The sequence below is a fragment of the Pezoporus wallicus genome, unplaced genomic scaffold (genome assembly GCF_028554395.1).
Source record: "Pezoporus wallicus isolate ANWC-B61680 ecotype Strahan unplaced genomic scaffold, APGP_CSIRO_Pwel_v1 contig_8824, whole genome shotgun sequence".
In the NCBI taxonomy this organism is placed as follows: domain Eukaryota; kingdom Metazoa; phylum Chordata; class Aves; order Psittaciformes; family Psittacidae; genus Pezoporus; species Pezoporus wallicus.
In genome coordinates, this window is record NW_026642442.1 from 223,621 (window position 1) to 242,111 (window position 18,491).

The 18,491-nt window shown below is 56.8% G+C and overlaps 1 protein-coding gene across 2 annotated transcripts; it reads left to right on the forward strand.

The window, feature by feature from the left end:
- The first annotated feature begins 3,285 nt into the window (after positions 1–3,285).
- Positions 3,286–17,993, forward strand: LOC130610557 (SITS-binding protein-like). 2 transcript variants are annotated; one of them, XM_057430557.1, is made up of 10 exons: positions 3,286–3,754; positions 5,654–5,825; positions 6,589–6,796; positions 6,997–7,147; positions 7,858–8,058; positions 8,471–8,739; positions 10,381–10,517; positions 11,869–11,990; positions 13,479–13,658; positions 17,761–17,993. In XM_057430557.1, exons 1-10 carry the CDS (start codon positions 3,296–3,298, stop codon positions 17,932–17,934), a joined length of 2,073 nt encoding a protein of 690 aa, XP_057286540.1. In that variant the 5' UTR covers positions 3,286–3,295; the 3' UTR covers positions 17,935–17,993. The 2 variants fall into 2 exon arrangements, with proteins under 2 accessions (XP_057286540.1, XP_057286541.1); XM_057430558.1 differs by having other exon boundaries at positions 7,861–8,058.
- The last annotated feature ends 498 nt before the right edge of the window (positions 17,994–18,491 follow it).

Below are 18,491 nucleotides of genomic sequence, written 5' to 3' on the forward strand. Positions count from 1 at the left end.
CCCTTCCCTGGCACCAGCAGCCTACGGGAGCTGCATTCACCTACCCGAGCCAAAGCCCTCGGGGTTTGGGATCGAAGCCCTTTGGAGGTGGCTCGGACATTCCCATGGGATGTAAAATGGGAGCCTCGGGGTCTGTTCAGAGCTGCAGAGTCAGGAAGAGGGAAAAGATTCCCTATTTTGCAGCGGAGGAGACCTAGAGCTGCAATAAACCCTCAGCAAGGAGAGGGGCTCTTGGCTTGCCGGGGACCCCGTGAACCACCCGGAATGTGTTTTCCTGCTGGCGCTGGACAAGGAGAGGTGGTTTCCTTGGCACTGCGAGGAAGATGAGGTGGGGCTTCGAGCTGTCTGTGTCGTGCTGTGAGCTGGCATGGGCCGGAACGTCGGCAACACCGTTCCTCCCCTCCAAAGGGCGGGTGGGAAGGGGGCTCAGCCCCAAATCCCCCAGTGCCTGTTTGCGGGGGGGCAGTTTATTGAGTTGCTGGAGTCTGCAGCAGGATTTCCCCTGGCGCAAGGAAGATTCGAGCTGCTTTTAAAGGAAAGCTCCCATGAAATCCCGCCGTTTCCCTGGGATCCCACCCGGCAATTCCAGCCCCGTCCCGTCCCCCCCTCCCCAGCCCCTGCATCAGCAGCCACCGCGCTCCCCATCGCCGGGCTCCCTAATCCCGCCCTGGAGCGGGTCACGGCCCCTCTGCCGTCCCGTGGATGTGATTTAACGTGTGCCATGTGATGGGGCTTTGCCTTCAGCTGCTGCCAAGCACCCCCCTCGCTCGCCCCCGGTGAGGAACGGGGAATGGCCGAGCCCTGAGCAGCCCTCCTGGGGCTGCTGTCGCATCCCCTCCCCTGCCCTGCCCTGGACAGGAGGTTTAACCCCCCCATGCAGTGAGGACCACAGCCCCATCCCAAAGAGCACCCTGATCTCTACCCCGGCTCTACCTGCTTTTAGCCAAGCCGTGCTCTCCATGGGGCAGATGGGTTTAGAAACCCCCTCAGGAGGCAGATGCCTCGCTGGTACCTTGGCATTTCAGGTTTATGCTGCAGCTGAACGGCTCTGAGTCCCCAGGGGGGTTTATTAACTTCCACTTGTTGCCTTCTCGCAGGCTGTGGGGTGTGTGGGTCCCACAACCCTGCCCAGGACTTCCCTGCTGGAGGAAGCACCCTTCTTCCTTCTCCTATAATGATCTTCCCTGTATTTTAACTACTTTTAAGTAACCCTGACAGCTTTTCTGGGAGGATCCCATGAGAATCGTGGCCCCTTTCTTTTGCACCTCACCCCCAGCCCTGTCTCCATCCCCTGTAGCTTTGCCATAACCCCTCCTAACCTGGCAGCTTGAGGGAGCCCTTTCCCAGGTGATCCCAGTCCCGGTTTGGATGGACATCACCGTCCCCATCTCATCCCCAAGCTTGCAATAAAGCCTCATCCTTCCCCCTTATCCCAGATCCAGCCTTTTCTCCCTGCCAGTGGCTGGGAGATGCTCGTCCCGATATCATCAACCCATTTTCCACTTCATTCCATACTGGATATTGCCCCAGCCAAGACCACACATTAATCCTGTGGGAAAGGCCCCTCCAGGGGCTTACTTGGGCTGCAGACAAGAATTGTCCCTGTGGATCTGGCTGTGCTGAGACCTTCCCAAAGAGCAGCATCCCCAGGGTGAGTCTTTGGCTTCAGGGCTTGGGGGTGTCGGGGTTTTACCTGCTGCAGAATGGGGAAACCCTTGGAAATAGCCTGGGATTCAGCAGGCAACAGATTGTAACATTCCATGTAAAATCCAGGTAAAATTCCCTGGTCACCCCCAGGCAGGGGGAGGAGGGGTGGGACGAGTGTGAGGGGCATGGAAAAGTGGAAGGAAATCTCATTTGGGGTGGGAAAACAGGGAGAATCCCACAGATGTAATAGTAACAACAATCAGAACACAATGCAGGGCAGGGAGGCTGGGTGCTGCCTCTCGTGTGTGGGTTCTCAGGTGTGTAGGAAGGGCTCAGCTGCAGCCACCTCAGTGACTTGGCCAGAAATCCCTTTAGAACTGTTCCCCTATAAATGCGTGCTGCTGAACAGGATACGTTTGAGGTCCTGCCCGTTTCCCATGCCGGTGGTTGGGATCCTGCTGCCCGCAGGGAGGGAGGGAACGCACCGGGTCTCGTCTTGGGTAACGCTCCTGGGTCAGTTTGGATCAAGTTGCCTCAGTGAAGGTGTCTGACGTGGCCAGGAGGAAAAACTACCCTGGGGGAGAGGAGAGGATCCTGACAGCGGGAAAACAGCCGGAGCAGGAGCGCTCGGCCACCGAGGAGCACTTGGGGGCTGCGGAAGCATCTTTTGGTCTGCATTGAGGTAAAGCAGAAGCCGCTCCTTCGCTGGGAGATGGGGCTGTGTGATGGGGGGGGGGAGCTGAGCTGGGGCAAGCAGCAGCAATTGGGGCAGCTGGGATGCAGGAGGGGACAGCAGGGTGGGATGCAGAAGGCACCCACCTTGTGATGCCATCACCGTGGTGGTTCCCTGCCCGGGCTGGAGCACTGGGTGCCTGTTCCTTTGAGTGAGGGTTGTGCCCATGGGTATCTTTTCTCCCTGCTCTGTCCAGCATAGAACCCCAGGCTGGTTTGGGTTGGCAGGGACATAAAGCTCCTCCAGCTCCAACCCCCTGCATGGGCAGGGACACCTTCCCCTAGAGCAGCTTGCTCCAAGCCCCTGTGTCCAGCCTGGCCTTGAACACTGCGAGGGATGGAGCACCAAATACCAAATCAGATGAGATGGAAGGAGGCTGGTGTTGCATCCCCCTCTTTCTCCAACCACCCCTGCAGTCCATCTCCTGCCCCCCCCAGCTATTTACTGCCTCTTTGCACACCAAGAGGTGAAGCCACGCTGCAGGGGCAAACCAAACCCGAAAGGTCCATGGAGGCTCGAGCGCTGCCGTGTCTCCCCTCCACTGCTGTCCCAGGCTCTCTGCCACCCGTGCTCTCCTCCAGCTCCCCTCTGGCATCGCTGAGCGGATGCTGCTGATCATGCCAAGGGGCTGAGCTGACACCGGCACCGGGTCTTGCGCTTGAGCTGCATCCACAGCCGGCACTGAGCCTAGCAGCAGGGTTTGCTGCGCAGCGGAGCGCACAGCGGGGCTGCAGGGAGAGTTCGTCCACCTTGGGGTTGCTGCAAAGGGAAAAGAGTCGGGGCTTCGTTTCTCTTTAAACTTTCATTTGGAGCAAGAAAAAAAAAGGTTTTGGTGCGCTCCAAGGGGGTTTCTTTCTTGTGCTGCCGCAGGAGGCGAGAGCGAGAGGAGCCGGAGCATCCCCCTGTGAGCGCACCATGCCGCTCTCCCGCCGCACCGGCCAGATGCCCGAAGCCACCTGGACGCTGGGCTTCAGGGAGATGACGGAGCCCTGGAAAGGCACCGTGGGCTGCCTCGGCGTGGCCGTGTTCTTCGCCATGACCATCGGCATCATCTCGTGGCAGGCGCTGGAGCAGCCGCCGGAGGAGTGGGTGCTGCGGGGCCGGCGGGGGGGGCTGCTCTGGGAGCGCCGGCGCGGGGCCCTGCTGCTGCGGGCGCTGCCGGCGGGGCGCGCGGTGGCCGCGGTGGCGGTGGGGGGGGTGCCGGCCGCCGAGCCCCCGCCGCCCCGGGACCGCTGCTGGCACGACGGTGCCCAGTTCTGCTACGCGTGGGAGGAGGATGCGGAGCTCCGGCTGTCCCTCGAGCCCCCGCCCGCCCCCAGCACCGAGTGCTACAGCGTCCGCTGGACCCCGCTGCGCCCCGACGTCGTGCTGAAGGTAACGGGGAGCCTGGAGACCTCGGAGCAGCTCCCAGGGTCTGAAGGGGGCTACAGGGGCGCTGGAGAGGGGCCCTTCATCAGGGACTGCAGCCATAGGACAGGGGGTGACGGGTTCGGACTGAAACAGGGGAAGTTCAGGTGAGATATAATGGAGCTCTTCCCTGTGAGGGTGCTGAGGCGCTGGCACAGGGTGCCCAGGGAAGTGGTAAATGCCCCATCCCTGGCAGCGTTCAAGGCCAAGTTGGACACGGGCTTGGGTGACAGGGTCTAGTGTGAGGTGTCCCTGCCCGTGGCAGGGGGTTGGAACCGGATGATCTTAAAACCCTTTCCAACCCAAACCATTCTGTCATTCTGTGACCCCGTGTGCTGCTCGGAACTGTGGCCTTTGGGGTAAAATGAGCCCAAATGCAGAGGCACTGCCCCGAACACCCCACTTCCCACCACGGCTGTGGGTCACACCATGGCTGGGGCTCCCCATCTTCCAACCCGACTGATTCTGGGTGGGGAAAGCCTTCTGGTAGCCTCGTGCCTTGGTGCTGAGCTCCCAAACCACCGAGGAGCCGCTGCCTCCCAGGGCTGTGTTGGTAACCCCAGGGTGGGAGCTCCGTGTTTATGGAGACTGAATAAACACCACTGCGGATCACAATGCTGGCGGGGGGCACGAGGAGCGCGGGGAGGTCTCCTCCAACCGCAGCACAACGGGGCTGCTGCACGCATTCACGGGGCTCCTTCTCTTCTTAAACAAAAGCAGATGCCAAAAGCGAGCCTTAGGGAGGGGAAGGAAAAACCCCATTGCCCCGAGGTGCCCTCAGGAGCAGTGAGGGAGCGGAGGGGATCCCGTGGGGATGGGGCGGTTCGTGCCCTTAGCTGTTGCTGCTGTTTTGAGCTGTGGGAGGTGTTGCCTGAACGCAGCCGCTGCGGTGGGGCTGGGCTCCCTTTGCTGCCCTTTCCCCCTCCCTTTCGCAGCCTGTGTAACCTGCTCCGCTGACACCCGGCACTGCTGTCCCGAGCCTCCCGGCTTTCCACTTTAATAATTCACATCTCCTCTCCTCACCCCTTGGTGAGATTCAACCTCCCGCTGCCCCCAGGGCACAGATGAGCTCGGGGGCTCCAGGCTGGGGTCAATGAGCATGGGTTGCGTCGAGCTGGGTCCTTCTCTGCCCGCCCCAGCCCCGCCTCTGCATTCCCAAATCCCCATGGGAAGTCATGCGGGATGCTGAGCCCTGCTGATCCCGGCTTTGGCAGAAAGAGGGCACTTTTGGAGGCTTGGAAGTGAAAAGTGATGGTTTCTAAAAGGAGACGGATTGAGGATAGGGACGTCACTGGGACCGGGAGCTCTTGGGGATGGCTTGTTGCTCTGCCCTGTCAGCCCTATGGGAAGTGCTCCAAATACCCCTACCGATGTAGTCTTATTGAGGGAACACACTCATTGTTAGTGCCATTATATTCCCATGATACCAGGGAAATGCTGCTTGTCACCAGCCCACAGGGAAGAGGGAGGCTTTGCCTTGGGAGAGAGCAGAAAGCCCACAAGGTACCCCAGGGACCCTGCAGTGCTATAGAGCTGAATGGCAGGGTTGGAACTGGATGAGCTTTAAGGTTCCTCCCATCCCAACCCATGTTGTGATTCCATGAACGTCGGCGTTAGTTTTGGACCTGGAAGCACAGCTCTTGTTCTTGTGGAAGAAAATCTTCACCCCAGGTGTGCTCTACCACGAGCACCCACTGCTTTTTGGATGAAACCCCTAAATCTCATGGCCATGGGATTTTCCTTCCCGGGAAAAGCCCCATCCCACGACCGCTCTGACAGCACTGGGATAACTTGCAGGGGTTTTGCCTCTCAATGCAACTATTCCCATGTTCATCCTCACCCCCGATGACTCTCTCTTGGCTGCAGGATTGCTTCTCCATGGCCAACATCTCCTGGTACGGAGGGGTGAGCCTCCGTGCCCAGCGCTGGCCGCTCAATGGAGCCCAAAGCCAGGCGCAGCCTTTTGTCAGTGGAGGCTTCAGCAAGAATCCCACGGGATACGGGCCTGTTCTGGAGAGGTACTTCTTGGGCTCCACAGGTAACTGCTTCCTTCCCCATCCAGCTTCCTGGTCCTTCAATCCCTGTGTTTCTCCATCTTCTCCTCATCTATAAAGCAGCTGGTTTAGCAGCAGGGTTGATGCCTCGGAGGTGAAGCTGTCCTTCCAATGCATTGCCAGCTGGCAGCGGGACACGATGGATCCCACATTGCCTCATCCCTATGGAAAAGGCCACGATACTAAACCTCAGTGCCTGAGAGGATGGGGTTGGCTCAGCTCGCCCCAGGGGAGTCCCTGCTCTTGGTGTGTCTTCATTTTTAGGATCTGTTTAAGCAGAGATCCGTGTCCATTGCCAGCTCCTCCAGCACCACTTGAGTGGCTTCATCCTGAGCTCCCAGGTCCCTGACACTGCTCTGGATGCTGGATGAGAGCTTAGGGGCTGTTGTCATTTTTGGGTGGCTATTTGGATTATTCTGCAGCACTCCAGACCTCAGCCATTGCCCCTAATTCATCAATTGATCTGTGGCTGCCCTGCAGTGATGAAGCCGAAGCTGCTGCCTAAGCTGAATGCAGCACAACAAGGCAGGAAGCGGAGTCAATCCCGCCCTCGAAAGGCGTTTTGGTTTAAAGGGAATAGCGAAAGCCGAGAGCAGGGCTCTGCCTGCGTGGCTGGGATCAGTCCAGGAGGACCTGGTACCAGTTAGGCTCTGCCCTGTACATCCCCATCCCTGTGACCACCAGTGCCGAGGACCGAGGCCGGGCCGGCACGCGCTGAGACACCGCCTCGCTCTGCTCTCCCCCAAGGCGTGACGGTGACGGTGCCTCCCGACGTGCCCGTGCTCCTCTCGCTGGAGAGCAGCCGGCACTTCTGCCTGGCATCCCCGGTGGGCAGAGCGGCCGAGCCCCTGCACTACACCCTCTGTGCCAGCACCGACGTCGCGGCCGCGCACCGGCACGTGGGCACCCAGCTCGGTGCGCAGGAGCGGGCGCTGCCGGATACGGCCCTCCTGGGGTAAGGCATTCCCATGGGCAGGGACCCCTTCCACTGGAGCAGCTTGCTCCAAGCCCCTGTGTCCAACCTGGCCTTGAACACTGCCAGGGATGGGGCAGCCACAGCTTCTCTGGGCACCCTGTGCCAGTGCCTCAGCACCCTCATGGTGAAGCATCTCGTGCTGGCACAGGGTGCAGCCACCAGCTCTTTCCACCGCACAGGTCTCCAGTCTGGAGGTATTCTGGCCCAGAGGGTTCAGCTGCCAAAATAAAACGAGGTTTGAGGTCACTGGTGAGGAGGCTGAAGCGGCATCATCTTCAGGAGGGGGTCCTGGTCCTGGGGGAGCGCTGCACTGCCATCCTCGCTGCTGCGGTATGTCCCGTCCTGCCGGCCTTTGGGCCTGAGGGGCAAATGGAGCGCTGCCATGAGCCCTGCTCTCAGAACATATGTTAGATCTTAAATTCATAAAACCACAGACTGCTTTGGGTTGGAAGGGACCCTAAAGCTCCTCCAGCTCCAACTCCTGCCATGGGCAGGGACCCCTTCCACTGGAGCAGCTTGCTCCAAGCCCCTGTGTCCAACCTGGCCTTGAGCACTGCCAGGGATGGGGCAGCCACAGCTTCTCTGGGCACCCTGTGCCAGCGCCTCAGCACCCTCCCAGGGAAGAGCTTCTGCCTAAGAGCTCATCTCAGTCTCCCCTCTGGCAGGTTCAAGCCATTCCCCTTGGCCTGTCCCTCCAGGCCCTTGTCCCAAGCCCCTCTCCAGGTTTCCTGCAGCCCCTTCAGGCACTGGAGCTGCTCTCAGGTCTCCCCTTCAGGAGCTTTCTCTTCTCCAGGCTGCCCCAGCCCAGCTCCAGAGCAGAGCTGCTCCAGCCCTCGCAGCAGCTCCATGGCCTCCTCTGGCCTCGCTCCAACAGCTCCACGTCCCTCTTGTGCTGTTGCCCCAGGGCCGGACTCTGATCCCTGTGTGTAAAATGCCAGCGCACCCATTCTGTGGGCTGGGGGCTGAGCTCTCACACGGACAGCTGCTGCTTGGTGGCTTTGCACTCTGACAAAACCCCTTCTACTGCCTGTCCCTCCCAGCAGGACCATGCACCCTCAGAGCGGAGGAAGAGGCAGGACCCGAGCCGTGCCTGGGACCCTTCTGCGCTGGCCCCGCTGCAGCTCGCTGTGACACTGTCCCCGTACACCAGCATCTCCTCCCCGCTGTTCCTGCGCACGCTGCGGGACGGACACGCAGGGACCTACTGGCTGAGCCTGCAGCCCCACGTCGGGGGCAGCCCGGTACGAGACCCTCCTCACCCCGAGCCTGCTTTAAACCTGAATGAACACCCTCACTAGGGCGACAACCTGATCCTCCTGCGCTGGGGACCAGCCCGGCGCTGCAGAGCGATGCCCGGGGGAGCCACTTCTCTCTTTCTTAAGGAAGCAGCTTTCAAATTCCCACTTCCAAAAGATATTTCTGGAAGTTGCTGGTGCTCAGAACATCCCAATTCCCCCTGGTTTTCGCAGTCATTCTAATGATCTGCCTCTTTTCCATCAACTCCCGGGTGGTTTTGGGTTGGTTGACAAAGGGTTTACTCTTTCATGCGTGGCCCTGTGACGGTGTGGGGTGGGATGGGGACACAGCAGCCTTGCAGCCCGGGCTTGCAGGGTGTTCTCTGGCTCTGGCAGGACTCTTCCTTGTCCCCTGCAGATCCCGCTGCTGACCACATGGAAGGGGCAGCTTTGTGTCCGCCTCAACGTCACCAGCGAGGCGGCACTGAGCTGGTACCTGGCACGTGCCCGGCGCCTGCGGCACGCACTGGGTGCTGCGTACCTGGTGTTCGAGGGTGCTGAGGGCAATGCCTTCCTGGAGCAAGCTGTGCCCCCTCCCGCCGAGCTGGAGGGAGACCGGTACACCGGGCTGTTGGCAGAGGCACTGGCAACACTGGGAAACGCCACCGTCATCAGTGCCGGTGCCAGGTGGGTACCACCGAGATGATGCTTCCCTGGAGCCGATGGATGTGGGAACTGCTTGGGAGATGCTGGAGGGGTTGCTTTGCATGTGCCCTTGGGGTGCTCAGCACCCAGGGAAGCAGTGTGGAGGTGAGCTAGGGTAATGGGTAGAATTGTGGAATCAACCAGGTTGCAAAATACGTTGAAGACCATCAAGTTCAACCATTACCTCAGGGCTGCCAAGACCACCACTAACTCACATCACTGAGGGCATCTACGTGATAGGAAGGGGTTGCTCTTCTAGCTCTCTTTCTCTCTCTTTTGGAGCACATTAACATTGTTTTTAATGTCTTAGAGGATAAAAATGTTTAACTGCATTGATACCTGATGCAATAAAGATGCATCTTGTCACCTACGGCCATTCAAGCTCCAGGCTGCTGCCAATCCTGCAGAAGGGAGGGGGTGAACCCTGCAGTCTTGGCCAAATCCCTGCATTGGAATTGCTTTGGTGTCAAACAACTGCAGTTCTCTGACTTCCCATGCTTGTGTAGCACATAACAGGGTTAATCTATTAACAAGCATTTGTAACACCCCTCGAGACCCTTTGGTTAGAGGCACTGAGAAGCATTACTTGTCTTTTTACCCGCTATGGTTATGCCACGCAGATGCAAAAGGCTATCGGGCTGTTTGCAAGGTGGCTTATTTCCTGTTGGGGATGAGGCATTGATGGTAAATTGCATGAGAGGACAACTTCAGATCATTCCTTTTCAAAGAACAAGCGGCGTTTCGCATGCTGAGGCGGTGACAGGCTCTTAGTCAGCCACCTGCCAAACCACAGTGGTGGGAACGGCCCCTTTCCTGACAATCTTTGCTCCATCCAGGATCCTGTCTTTCCCGGGGGGCAGCTTCCATAGCAGAAGTGTTCTATAAACCACATCAGCCTTAACTCCTCCGAAGATGAAAGTGTCTCTGGAGATCTCTGGGGAGCCAGCGTGTATCTGAAGGGGGGCTACAGGGATGCTGGGGAGGGACTCTTCATTAGGGACTGCAGTGACAGGACAAGGGGTAACGGGTTCAAACTGAAACAGGGGAAGTTTAGATTGGATCTAAGGAGGAAATTCTTTCCTGTGAGGGTGCTGAGGCACTGGAATGGGTTGCCCAGGGAGGTTGTGAATGCTCCATCCCCGGCAGTGTTCAAGGCCAGGTTGGACAGAGCCTTGGGTGCCATGGTTTAGTGTGAGGTGTCCCTGGCCATGGCAGGGGGCTGGAACTGGATGATCTTAAGGTCCTTTCCAACCCAAACTATTCCATGATTCTAAGTTAGAGGGGGCACAAGGAGGAAACCAAACTCCAGGAACGAGAAGTCTTGGACCAAAGCCCCCCTTTGGTTAGATCAGCTCCAGACCATTTCTCAGGCTAAAGCTCATTGTGAAGGTCCACGTTTGACCCTTTTTGGCCACCAGAAACAGTCTCCTTCACTGGGCTGCTTGCTGACATGAGCCTCTCCTCCCCTCCAGGTGAACCCAAGGCATAGAAATGCTCTTGGACAGGAAAGAAGAGCACTGGGGTGGCAGTGGTTTCCCTCCAGCAGAGATGCCAAGTGGCTGAAGGAACCCTCATCTCCTGTGGGCCCTCTCTAACCACCACCTCTGTGCTTGGTCCCCCCAGATCCAGTCACCTACCTCTCTTCATCCAGATGAGCCCCCTGCGCTCGGACTGGAGCCATGCTGGGCTGAAGGGGATTATTCCCTCTGTGCTGCACTACAGCCTCTTGGGCTACAACTTCTTCATCCCCGATGCAGTAGGTACGTAGGTCAGCATCTCTGTGGGAGGCGAGGTGCGAGGGATGCAGGAGGTAGCTTGCACCCCGTGGCTCAGGTGTGCCGCACCGAGGCGTGAAGCACTTTGCTCTCCGTACCCCGTTTTCCGGCTGGATTGGGGTGAATGTTACCAGGGAATCGACTGAGGGATTGCAAACCAAGGCCAACAGGCAGTAAATGTGAGCAGGCCGCTGGCTGGGGAGCAGATGCAGCCGCGCTCCAAGGCTGTGTTCGTGCTCCAGAGCGCGATGCTCGAGGAATGCTTCAACCAAAACGTTGTAAAAGGCTAGAAAGGACCCTTTAATGGGAGCCAAGCAGCTCGGTTTCCCCCTCCTCTTGGAGGTGACTGCGTTGTGTGTCTTCAAAATGTGCCAAGAACACATGGAGGCTGCACGTGAAGTGTCTGAGCCAGAGGGCAGAGCTGCAGAGAGCCCTGCTCAGGGGTCAGGGAGCAATCCTTCAATGGGGCCCTATTTTTAGGCAGTTTTCCTTAGGAAACAAGGCCTGGGCAATCACAGCACAGGGATGCTGAACCCGCTGGTGTGCGGTCCACGGGGCTGCGTCACCTCAGCCCAGGAGCTCGGCAGCACCAGGGGCTGCTCGGGATGCGAGGAGCCTGTGGAGGGGCTGGGGCTCTGTGGTGGTTTGGCTGAGCCCTTGGCTCAGTTCTGTGTGGCATTTCTATACAAGCTGAGCCAGATTTTCGGAGCGAGGATGCTCCGGCTCCAAAGGCTTCACCTCCCTTTCCCTGTCCCTTCCCACCCTCTCCTGTCCTTCCCAAGCCCCTCCATGGTGTTTCAGAGGGCATCTGCAATCCCCTTCCACTGCGTATTTCTGACAACACCACTCTGATTCCCCACTGCTGTGCACTGTGGAACTGAAGGGGGCTAAAGCACAGGAGTACTCTCCCGTGATGCTGTCTTTGCACATCATTGTGGAAGGAAAACCCAGCACTTCCCCAATGCTTTTCTCTGCAGGAAAGAAATCCCTTTTTATAGGTTCTGATTAAATGTAGAAACTCTGGAGACATCTGGTCCTAAAACGACCAAAGATCATAGAGTCAGAGTGGTTTGGGTTGAAGGGACCTTAAAGCCCATCCAGCTCCAGCCCCTGCCAGGGGCAGGGACCCCTTCCACTGGAGCAGCTTGCTCCAAGCCCCTGTGTCCAACCTGGCCTTGGCAGGGATGCCTGGTGTTTGCTGATGATGCTCAAGGAAGGAATCCATGGATGGGGAGAACTCGGCTCCTCTCGCAGTGGGTAAAGTGTCCTGCCCACGTGGAGAACCCATTGACTGGGATGCCCCTGAGTGCCTTCCCTGAGTCCTTTGTGCCCGCAGGAGGGAGCCTGGCCGGCGACAGCCTGGGGGACACGGAGCTCTACGTGAGGTGGCTGCAGATCGTGACGTTTCTCCCCGTGATGGCCTTCAGCACCCCACCCTGGCTCTGCTGCGAGGCCGGGGTACGTAGCCCGTGCCCCACAGGGGGGATGCGGTGTCGCTGGTGTGCCAAGCACCCCCCAAGCCATTAATGTCCTTACACTGCGGAAAGCTGAGGCTCCAACTCACTGTCCCGCTCCTGCTGCCCAGAGTCCTGCTCAGCCGCCTCGCTGCGTGTTCTCAGCAGTGGTGTCGCTGTGAAATCCATGGTTTTGTGGGTTTATACTTCACGGCTCTGTGCAGCCACGGGGGCAGTGCCCATGGTGCCCATAGAAATGACACCGATCAGCGTGTGTGTGTGTGTGTGTCCCCCTCCCTTTGCTGCGGGGGTGGTTTAAGCACAGCTTGACCAAAGACCGAGTCCCTGCAGCAGAGTGAAGCGCACAGATTGCCATTCAAGGTCTTTTCAAACAGCTGGAGGCATTTTCATTGAACCCCAGCCTGGTTTGGGGTGGACGGGGCCTTAAAGCTCCTCCAGCTCCAACCCCTGCCATGGGCAGGAACACCTCCTTTCCAGCACCCTAATGAAAGCCCTGGGCGCCAGCAGTGGGAGGTGCCGCTGCGGCTGCTGTTTGCTCACCGCAAGAGCCCGGTTTGGGGCATTGAATCCTCAGGGATCTCTCCAAGGGGAAGCCAGGGCTGGCGGGGCTCTCATCTGGGTTCATTTCAGGGCTTTATGGCATCTCCAAGCGAGCTGAACGCTGCGGCAGGGCTCAGGCTGTGCTTTGACCCCAAACCCAGCAGCGTGGGGCTGTGATAACAGCCTGGCTCGAGAGGATGAAACCCCATTGGGATGCTGAATGTCTGCTCCAGGCTTTTGCCAAGCCACGGAGGTTTTGGTGTCCTCAAGGACATTGCTTAAATCCCTGATGTTCCAAGGCTTGTCCAAGGCCATGGATTTCCTCGCTGCCTGGAGCTCCAGCCCAGTGCGGTGCCGGGCATGCAGAAACCTGTGTTACTTGGTATAAACTACTCAGAGCAGAATCCCAGGTGGGTTTGAGTTGGAAGGGACCTGAGAGCTCCTCCAGCTCCAACCCCTGCCATGGGCAGGGACCCCTTCCACTGGAGCAGCTTGCTCCAAGCCCCTGTGTCCAACCTGGCCTTGAACACTGCCAGGGATGGGGCAGCCACAGCTTCTCTGGGCACCCTGTGTCTTCCTTTATATCTAGCCTAAATCTCTGGTTTCAGTCTGAGCCCATCACCCCTTGTCCTATTGCTCCAGCCCCTGATGAAGAGTCCCTCCTTCCTCAGCATCCTTGCAGCCCCCTTCACACACTGGAAGCTGCTCTGAGGTCTCCATGCAGCTTCTCTTCTCCAGGCTGAACAGCCCCAGTGTTCTCAGCCTGGCTCCATATAAGAACTGCTCCAGCATCCTCATGGCCTCCTCTGGACTTGCTCCAACAGCTCTGTGTCCTTCTTCTGCTGAGGACACCGGAACGCAACAGATTCTTGCTTTGCCCTGTATTGGGTTAAGCTGGTCACAGGTTTCTCTTTTCTCCCCCATGCTGCAGGTCCTGAACCTCACCCGCCGCTGCATCCAGAGGCACCGGGACTTCGTTGTGCCGCTGCTCATCAAATACAGCTCGGAATGGCTCAGCTCGGGGTATCCCATCTTCCGACCGGCCTGGTGGCTCAGCCCCACGGATCCAGCCGCTTTCACCATCGAGGATGAGTTCCTCATTGGAGATGAGGTAGGGAATGTGGGGCTGAATGCTCTCCCAGGGTAAACAAGGTACCCCCTGCCCTCGCCCATCCACCTCTTTGCATCCTGCCTGAGTACAGCACTGGGGTAGGGGTGGTGGGGAACCATAGGGCTGGTGGGACCCTGTGGCTCCTTCAGCTTTGCAATTTATTCAGATTGAGTTGTTGAGAAGGCTTCTTTCCTTTCGGCTTTTAATATCAGGGCATTCGTCAGGCCTTTCTGCTGGAAGACACCCCCTCATTGTCAGCAGTTCTTTCCCCCCTCTTTCCAGGCTGTTGGTCCCATTACTTGATGCTACAGCACGATTGTTTCATGCTGTAAATGCTCCCTGCAAGCCTGGTGTGCTCACACTCTGGTCATGTAGCGGGAGTCTGTCCCTGCAGATGTGTCCATCCCACTGCTGCTCCTTTAGATGGCCTGAGAGTTGATGTGGTCTGTGCTGCTTCAAACCAAAAAGCTCTTGGAAAAGCAACTTTGGGAAAGACTTTCCTTAAAGGAAACTGTGCCTCATCCTGCCATGGTTGTAAGGAGCCTCCAGTTTGGGCAATGGCATCACTTGATCTTTGTCCCTCCTGCTTTGCCTGGGTGTAGGATCCCAACAGCTCAAGACTTTGGCAGCTCCTACCCGGGTTTTTTAGTCCATTAAAAGCATAATCCCCAGTTCATACTATTGAATTAATTTTGCAGCGACTCATTGGGCTGTCTTTACACAGGGATGCTGCTAATCATGGGGCTATCACCTCCATAAAGCAAGCATTCTCAATCCCAAAGCAAAGCTCAGTAGGTGTTTGTTCCTTGTTTCAGCGTGTGCTGCAGAGGTACCTCTCGAGGCTCTGCCTGCAGCCTCCAACAGATGCTGCAATACCTGACTGCCACATATGAGTTTCTGGCCATAAAATATGTGAATTCATTTATAGATTTTATTATTATTACGGGAAATTTCCCTGCAGGAGACCGGCTTCTTAAGAAGGAGCAGAAAGGCCTTTACAGAGAGCTCGGATAGAATCATGGGATCACCCAGGTTGGAAAAGACCTTCAAAACCATCAAGTCCCACCTCTGTTGGGAAGCTTTCAGAACACAAACCCTTGGCACAAAGGAATTGGAGAGCAGCACTGTGTGAGTGCAGATTCACAGGGAGCTGAGGCCTTGCCCCTGTGCCGGGGCTGTTTGGGCACTAATGGGGGTATTTGAACCGAGCAAGCTTAAACTTAGTCCCTTCCCCTAGGATCTCCTGATGGATGCAGTCCAGGCAGGCAGGGCAGCAGTGTGCTCCGTGTTAGCTGACATTCCCCGGTCAACACTGCAGGCTCCGGGAGGAAAGACAATAAAGGGTGAGAGCAGCTTCAGGCTTCTCTCCCTTGTGAGGTGCAAAGCTTTGGCTTGGCTGAACACTGCTGAAGCAGGGTAAAATGTGGTGTGTGCTCTGTGTGGTGTCAGGGCTGGGCAGTTGTGATAGAGCAGGAGGTGAGGCTGGCAAGAAGCTCCCCTGGCTTCAGGTTTTAATCGTTATTGCTCTCATTTTCCAAGAGAGCCTGAGCCTGTGTGTGGGGAGTGCAGGCGGGGATGGGTTGATTCCAAGCTGCAAGAACAGAAACACGCTCCAAAAGCAGCTTTGGTGCGATGTGGAGCATCATCAGCTCTGAACTACTGGGAAATGCCCAGTGTGGTTCTGTCCCGGTACAGCCTGAGGCAGGACTAAGCGCAGGACACCAGGATAAACCCTCTGAGCATCATCGCTCAGTGTAAGCAGCTGCTGCAAGCGCTGATGAGCGCAGCTCTGGTGGTCCTGCACGAGCCAGGGGGTTGGAAGTGGATGAGCTTTAAGGCCCCTTCCGACACAATCCAGGCTGGGATGCTATTCCTGACGCCCTCCTGCTTCTGAGTCGCACCTGAGGTGTTTTGGGGGTTACCCTGGGCTGGGACAGCCCTGCTCTGAAAGCTGATTGCCAGGCTGTGATTTGTGCATCCATCACTTCCAGATCTCTTGGCACGTTCAGCCTGAATCAGGCCGGGCACTATAGCTGTTAAACGTGCCAGAATGCTCCATAAGCAGGTTTTAGGTCAGAGTTTTGCTAACTACGATGGGAAAGAAGCATCATCTCCCCTTGAGCAGACAAACAGCAATGCCTTTGGGTGTCTGCAGGCGGCTTTGGATGCAGTGGTGGACTGCAGTGGGCAGGGTGGTTTTGATCCTTGAGGTCTTGAAGCTGGATTTAACACTGCCCAGCCACATTCCAGCATTACTCATGAGCAAACTTCAGTACTGGGAAGGGAATTGGAGCAGACCCCGCTGAATCCTTCCAGCGAAGCATGTTGAAATACAACAGCAAAGAGCCAAGCTCTGCTGGTTTGTGTCGTGCGGCGGTTCGTGGCTGCTTGTCAGTGCCATCTGCCTGGCGAAAGGGATGCTGCAGGAGGTGGGAAAGCCAAGTGTGGCTGCCAAATACATTTATGAAGGCCGGGAGAGTCCAAAAGTGTCCCCCCAAATGTTGCAAACGCCAGGACTTGTCCCTGGGATGACACTGCTGTGCGGCTCAAGAAGCATCACTAAGGGGTGCAGGGGTGAATCCCTGGCACTTGCTCTTTGCTGTTGACCAAGACCTCCAAAAAAGAGGGCTTAAGAGGGGGATTGATCCCTGAATTTCATATCCACTTTTCACTATTTAGCCTTTTTTCCCCCCTCCTTTAATGCCCTTTCTAGACTTTCAATCTTTTCCTTATCGCCTCTTTATTCATCATCATGTGGCAGGGGGCTGGGATTAGATGAACTTTAAGTTCCCTTCCAACCCAAACCATTCTCTGATTTAGAATCCAGCTGCGCACAAACACAAATCAAAGCCTCAGTGTTCAATCGGATCTAAACTGAACCTGAGCTCTGCTCTTCCTGCAAAGCCTCTTTCAGTTTCTGAAGTGATTTATCAGGAATAGTCTCAGGATGCTGGAAACTGGTTTTCCCATCAAGCGAGGGGAGAAAGGATCCCTAAAGTCCTTTGGGACTGCATTACTTAGACTAAGCCACTGGGAAGGAGAGAGCAGAGCAGAGCACACCTCTCCTTATGCCTCTGTTCCGAACGGGGCTCACTGATTTGTGACCCAAGAGCAATTTCTTCATGCTTTTACTTTTACATACTTATTAAATGGAATCATCCCTATGCCAAGGCCACTGGCTGGGATTTTGATGACCATTTGAGGGTGCTGGGAAGCTAAGTCCTTTGAGTCTCCCGACGGAGCCTTGAGTCCACAGAATGATAAATGTGCATCCATTGCTTGGGATGGTGTCGATCCCATTGTGTGCTTTGAGCATCGCCTTTTCCTAGGGTTTAATCCTACCTCACCTCTAACCTGCAACACTCAATTAGTCTGAGAGCTGGAAACAAATCCTTCTCCTAGATGCAGGAGAGGAAAGGTGGGAAGAGAGCGTTAAGTTGCCTGCAGAGCAGCCCCAAACAGGGGGCTTTCGAAGTCCTTTTGAGCAGCCTGGAGCTAAAGCTCTTTCCCTACCTTTTTCCAGTCTCTTTCCTATTCAGGTGGGACATGCTCATATCTACCTGAAATACGAGTTTCTGCTTGGTTTCCAGCCAGATTCTGTTTGGCTTCACTGACTAAGTTGTCTCAAAGAGTCGGCCTGAATCAAATCCTCCCAAGCACGGCAGGAAAGGGAAATTCCCAGCTCTGCCACAGATGGCTTGGGGATGTCTCTCGCCCTGACTCGGTGCCACCAGTGCCTGCTGCAATCCCAGAAAACCTTCTCAGAAGCTGCTCTGTGGGAGCCTGAACCCACCTGCATGTGCCTCTGGGCACCCTGACCTCGTTCATGGTGTCCCTGCTCACTGCAGGGATTGGACTAGATGAGCTTTGAAGGCCCCTTCCAACCCAAACCATTGCGTGGTTCTCTGGCCTTTGCTCAGCACAGCTCAGGGAGCTTTGTGCTTACCTCTGCTGTGGCATGCATGGACACTCATCTGCAGTTAAGAGCCAGGCCCCCTGACCTCCTCTGGGGTTGTTTGTCCCTTCAGCCTCGCGCTTTGCTTGGTGCACGTCCTGGCTAATCCTCCAAGGGCTACGTTTCTCTTTCCTTTGTTCCCTGCAGGTCCTGGTTGCCCCTGTAACAGAGAAAGGGCAGACGTGGAGGGACATCTACCTGCCCGGAGAGGGGCACCTCTGGATGGACACCACCACTGCCCGTGTGTTCGACGGAGGCACCATCCTCAGGAACTACTCTGCTGGCCTTGCAGAGGTGCCGGTCTTTGTGAAGACCTCCTAACTGCAGCCTGCTGCAGCTCTGGGGCCTCTCTCAGAGCCGCGCTGCCCACGCGTGCTCGCTCTTCCAGCCTGTTTGCACTGTTCCAAGAACCTTTGTTACCAGTATTATCTTAGCAGAAGTCCTTTGAGTCTTTCCTTACTTGCTGTTGCTCTAAGAGAGGAGATGCAGCTTTGGCACAAAGACACGCTCACGAGCAGTGGTGACCTCTGTGCTTGCAGGGCTTGCCCGGTGCCATGTCTGTGTGTGAGCTCAGGCGGGCACATCCGGCATTTCCAGTTCCCTGGCACCACGCTCAAAGATGCTGCCTTGGCCAGAGAGTGGATTTCCCAGAGCAGGAGGTAAAGGAACATCAGCTTATACCCGAGGGGATGCTTTTTGTCTTCAAACACAAAGCATACGCAGAGAGAACTGACTGTGAGAGCTCTCTTCAGGTTCCTGGACATCACGTGTGCTAAGCACTACCTGCTTCTCTCAGCTGATGCTGGGTGTACGGTCCCCCAGCGCAGCCTGTGGTAGCAAGAGCCTGACTTTGAGGATAACCAGGAAAACTGGGTGAA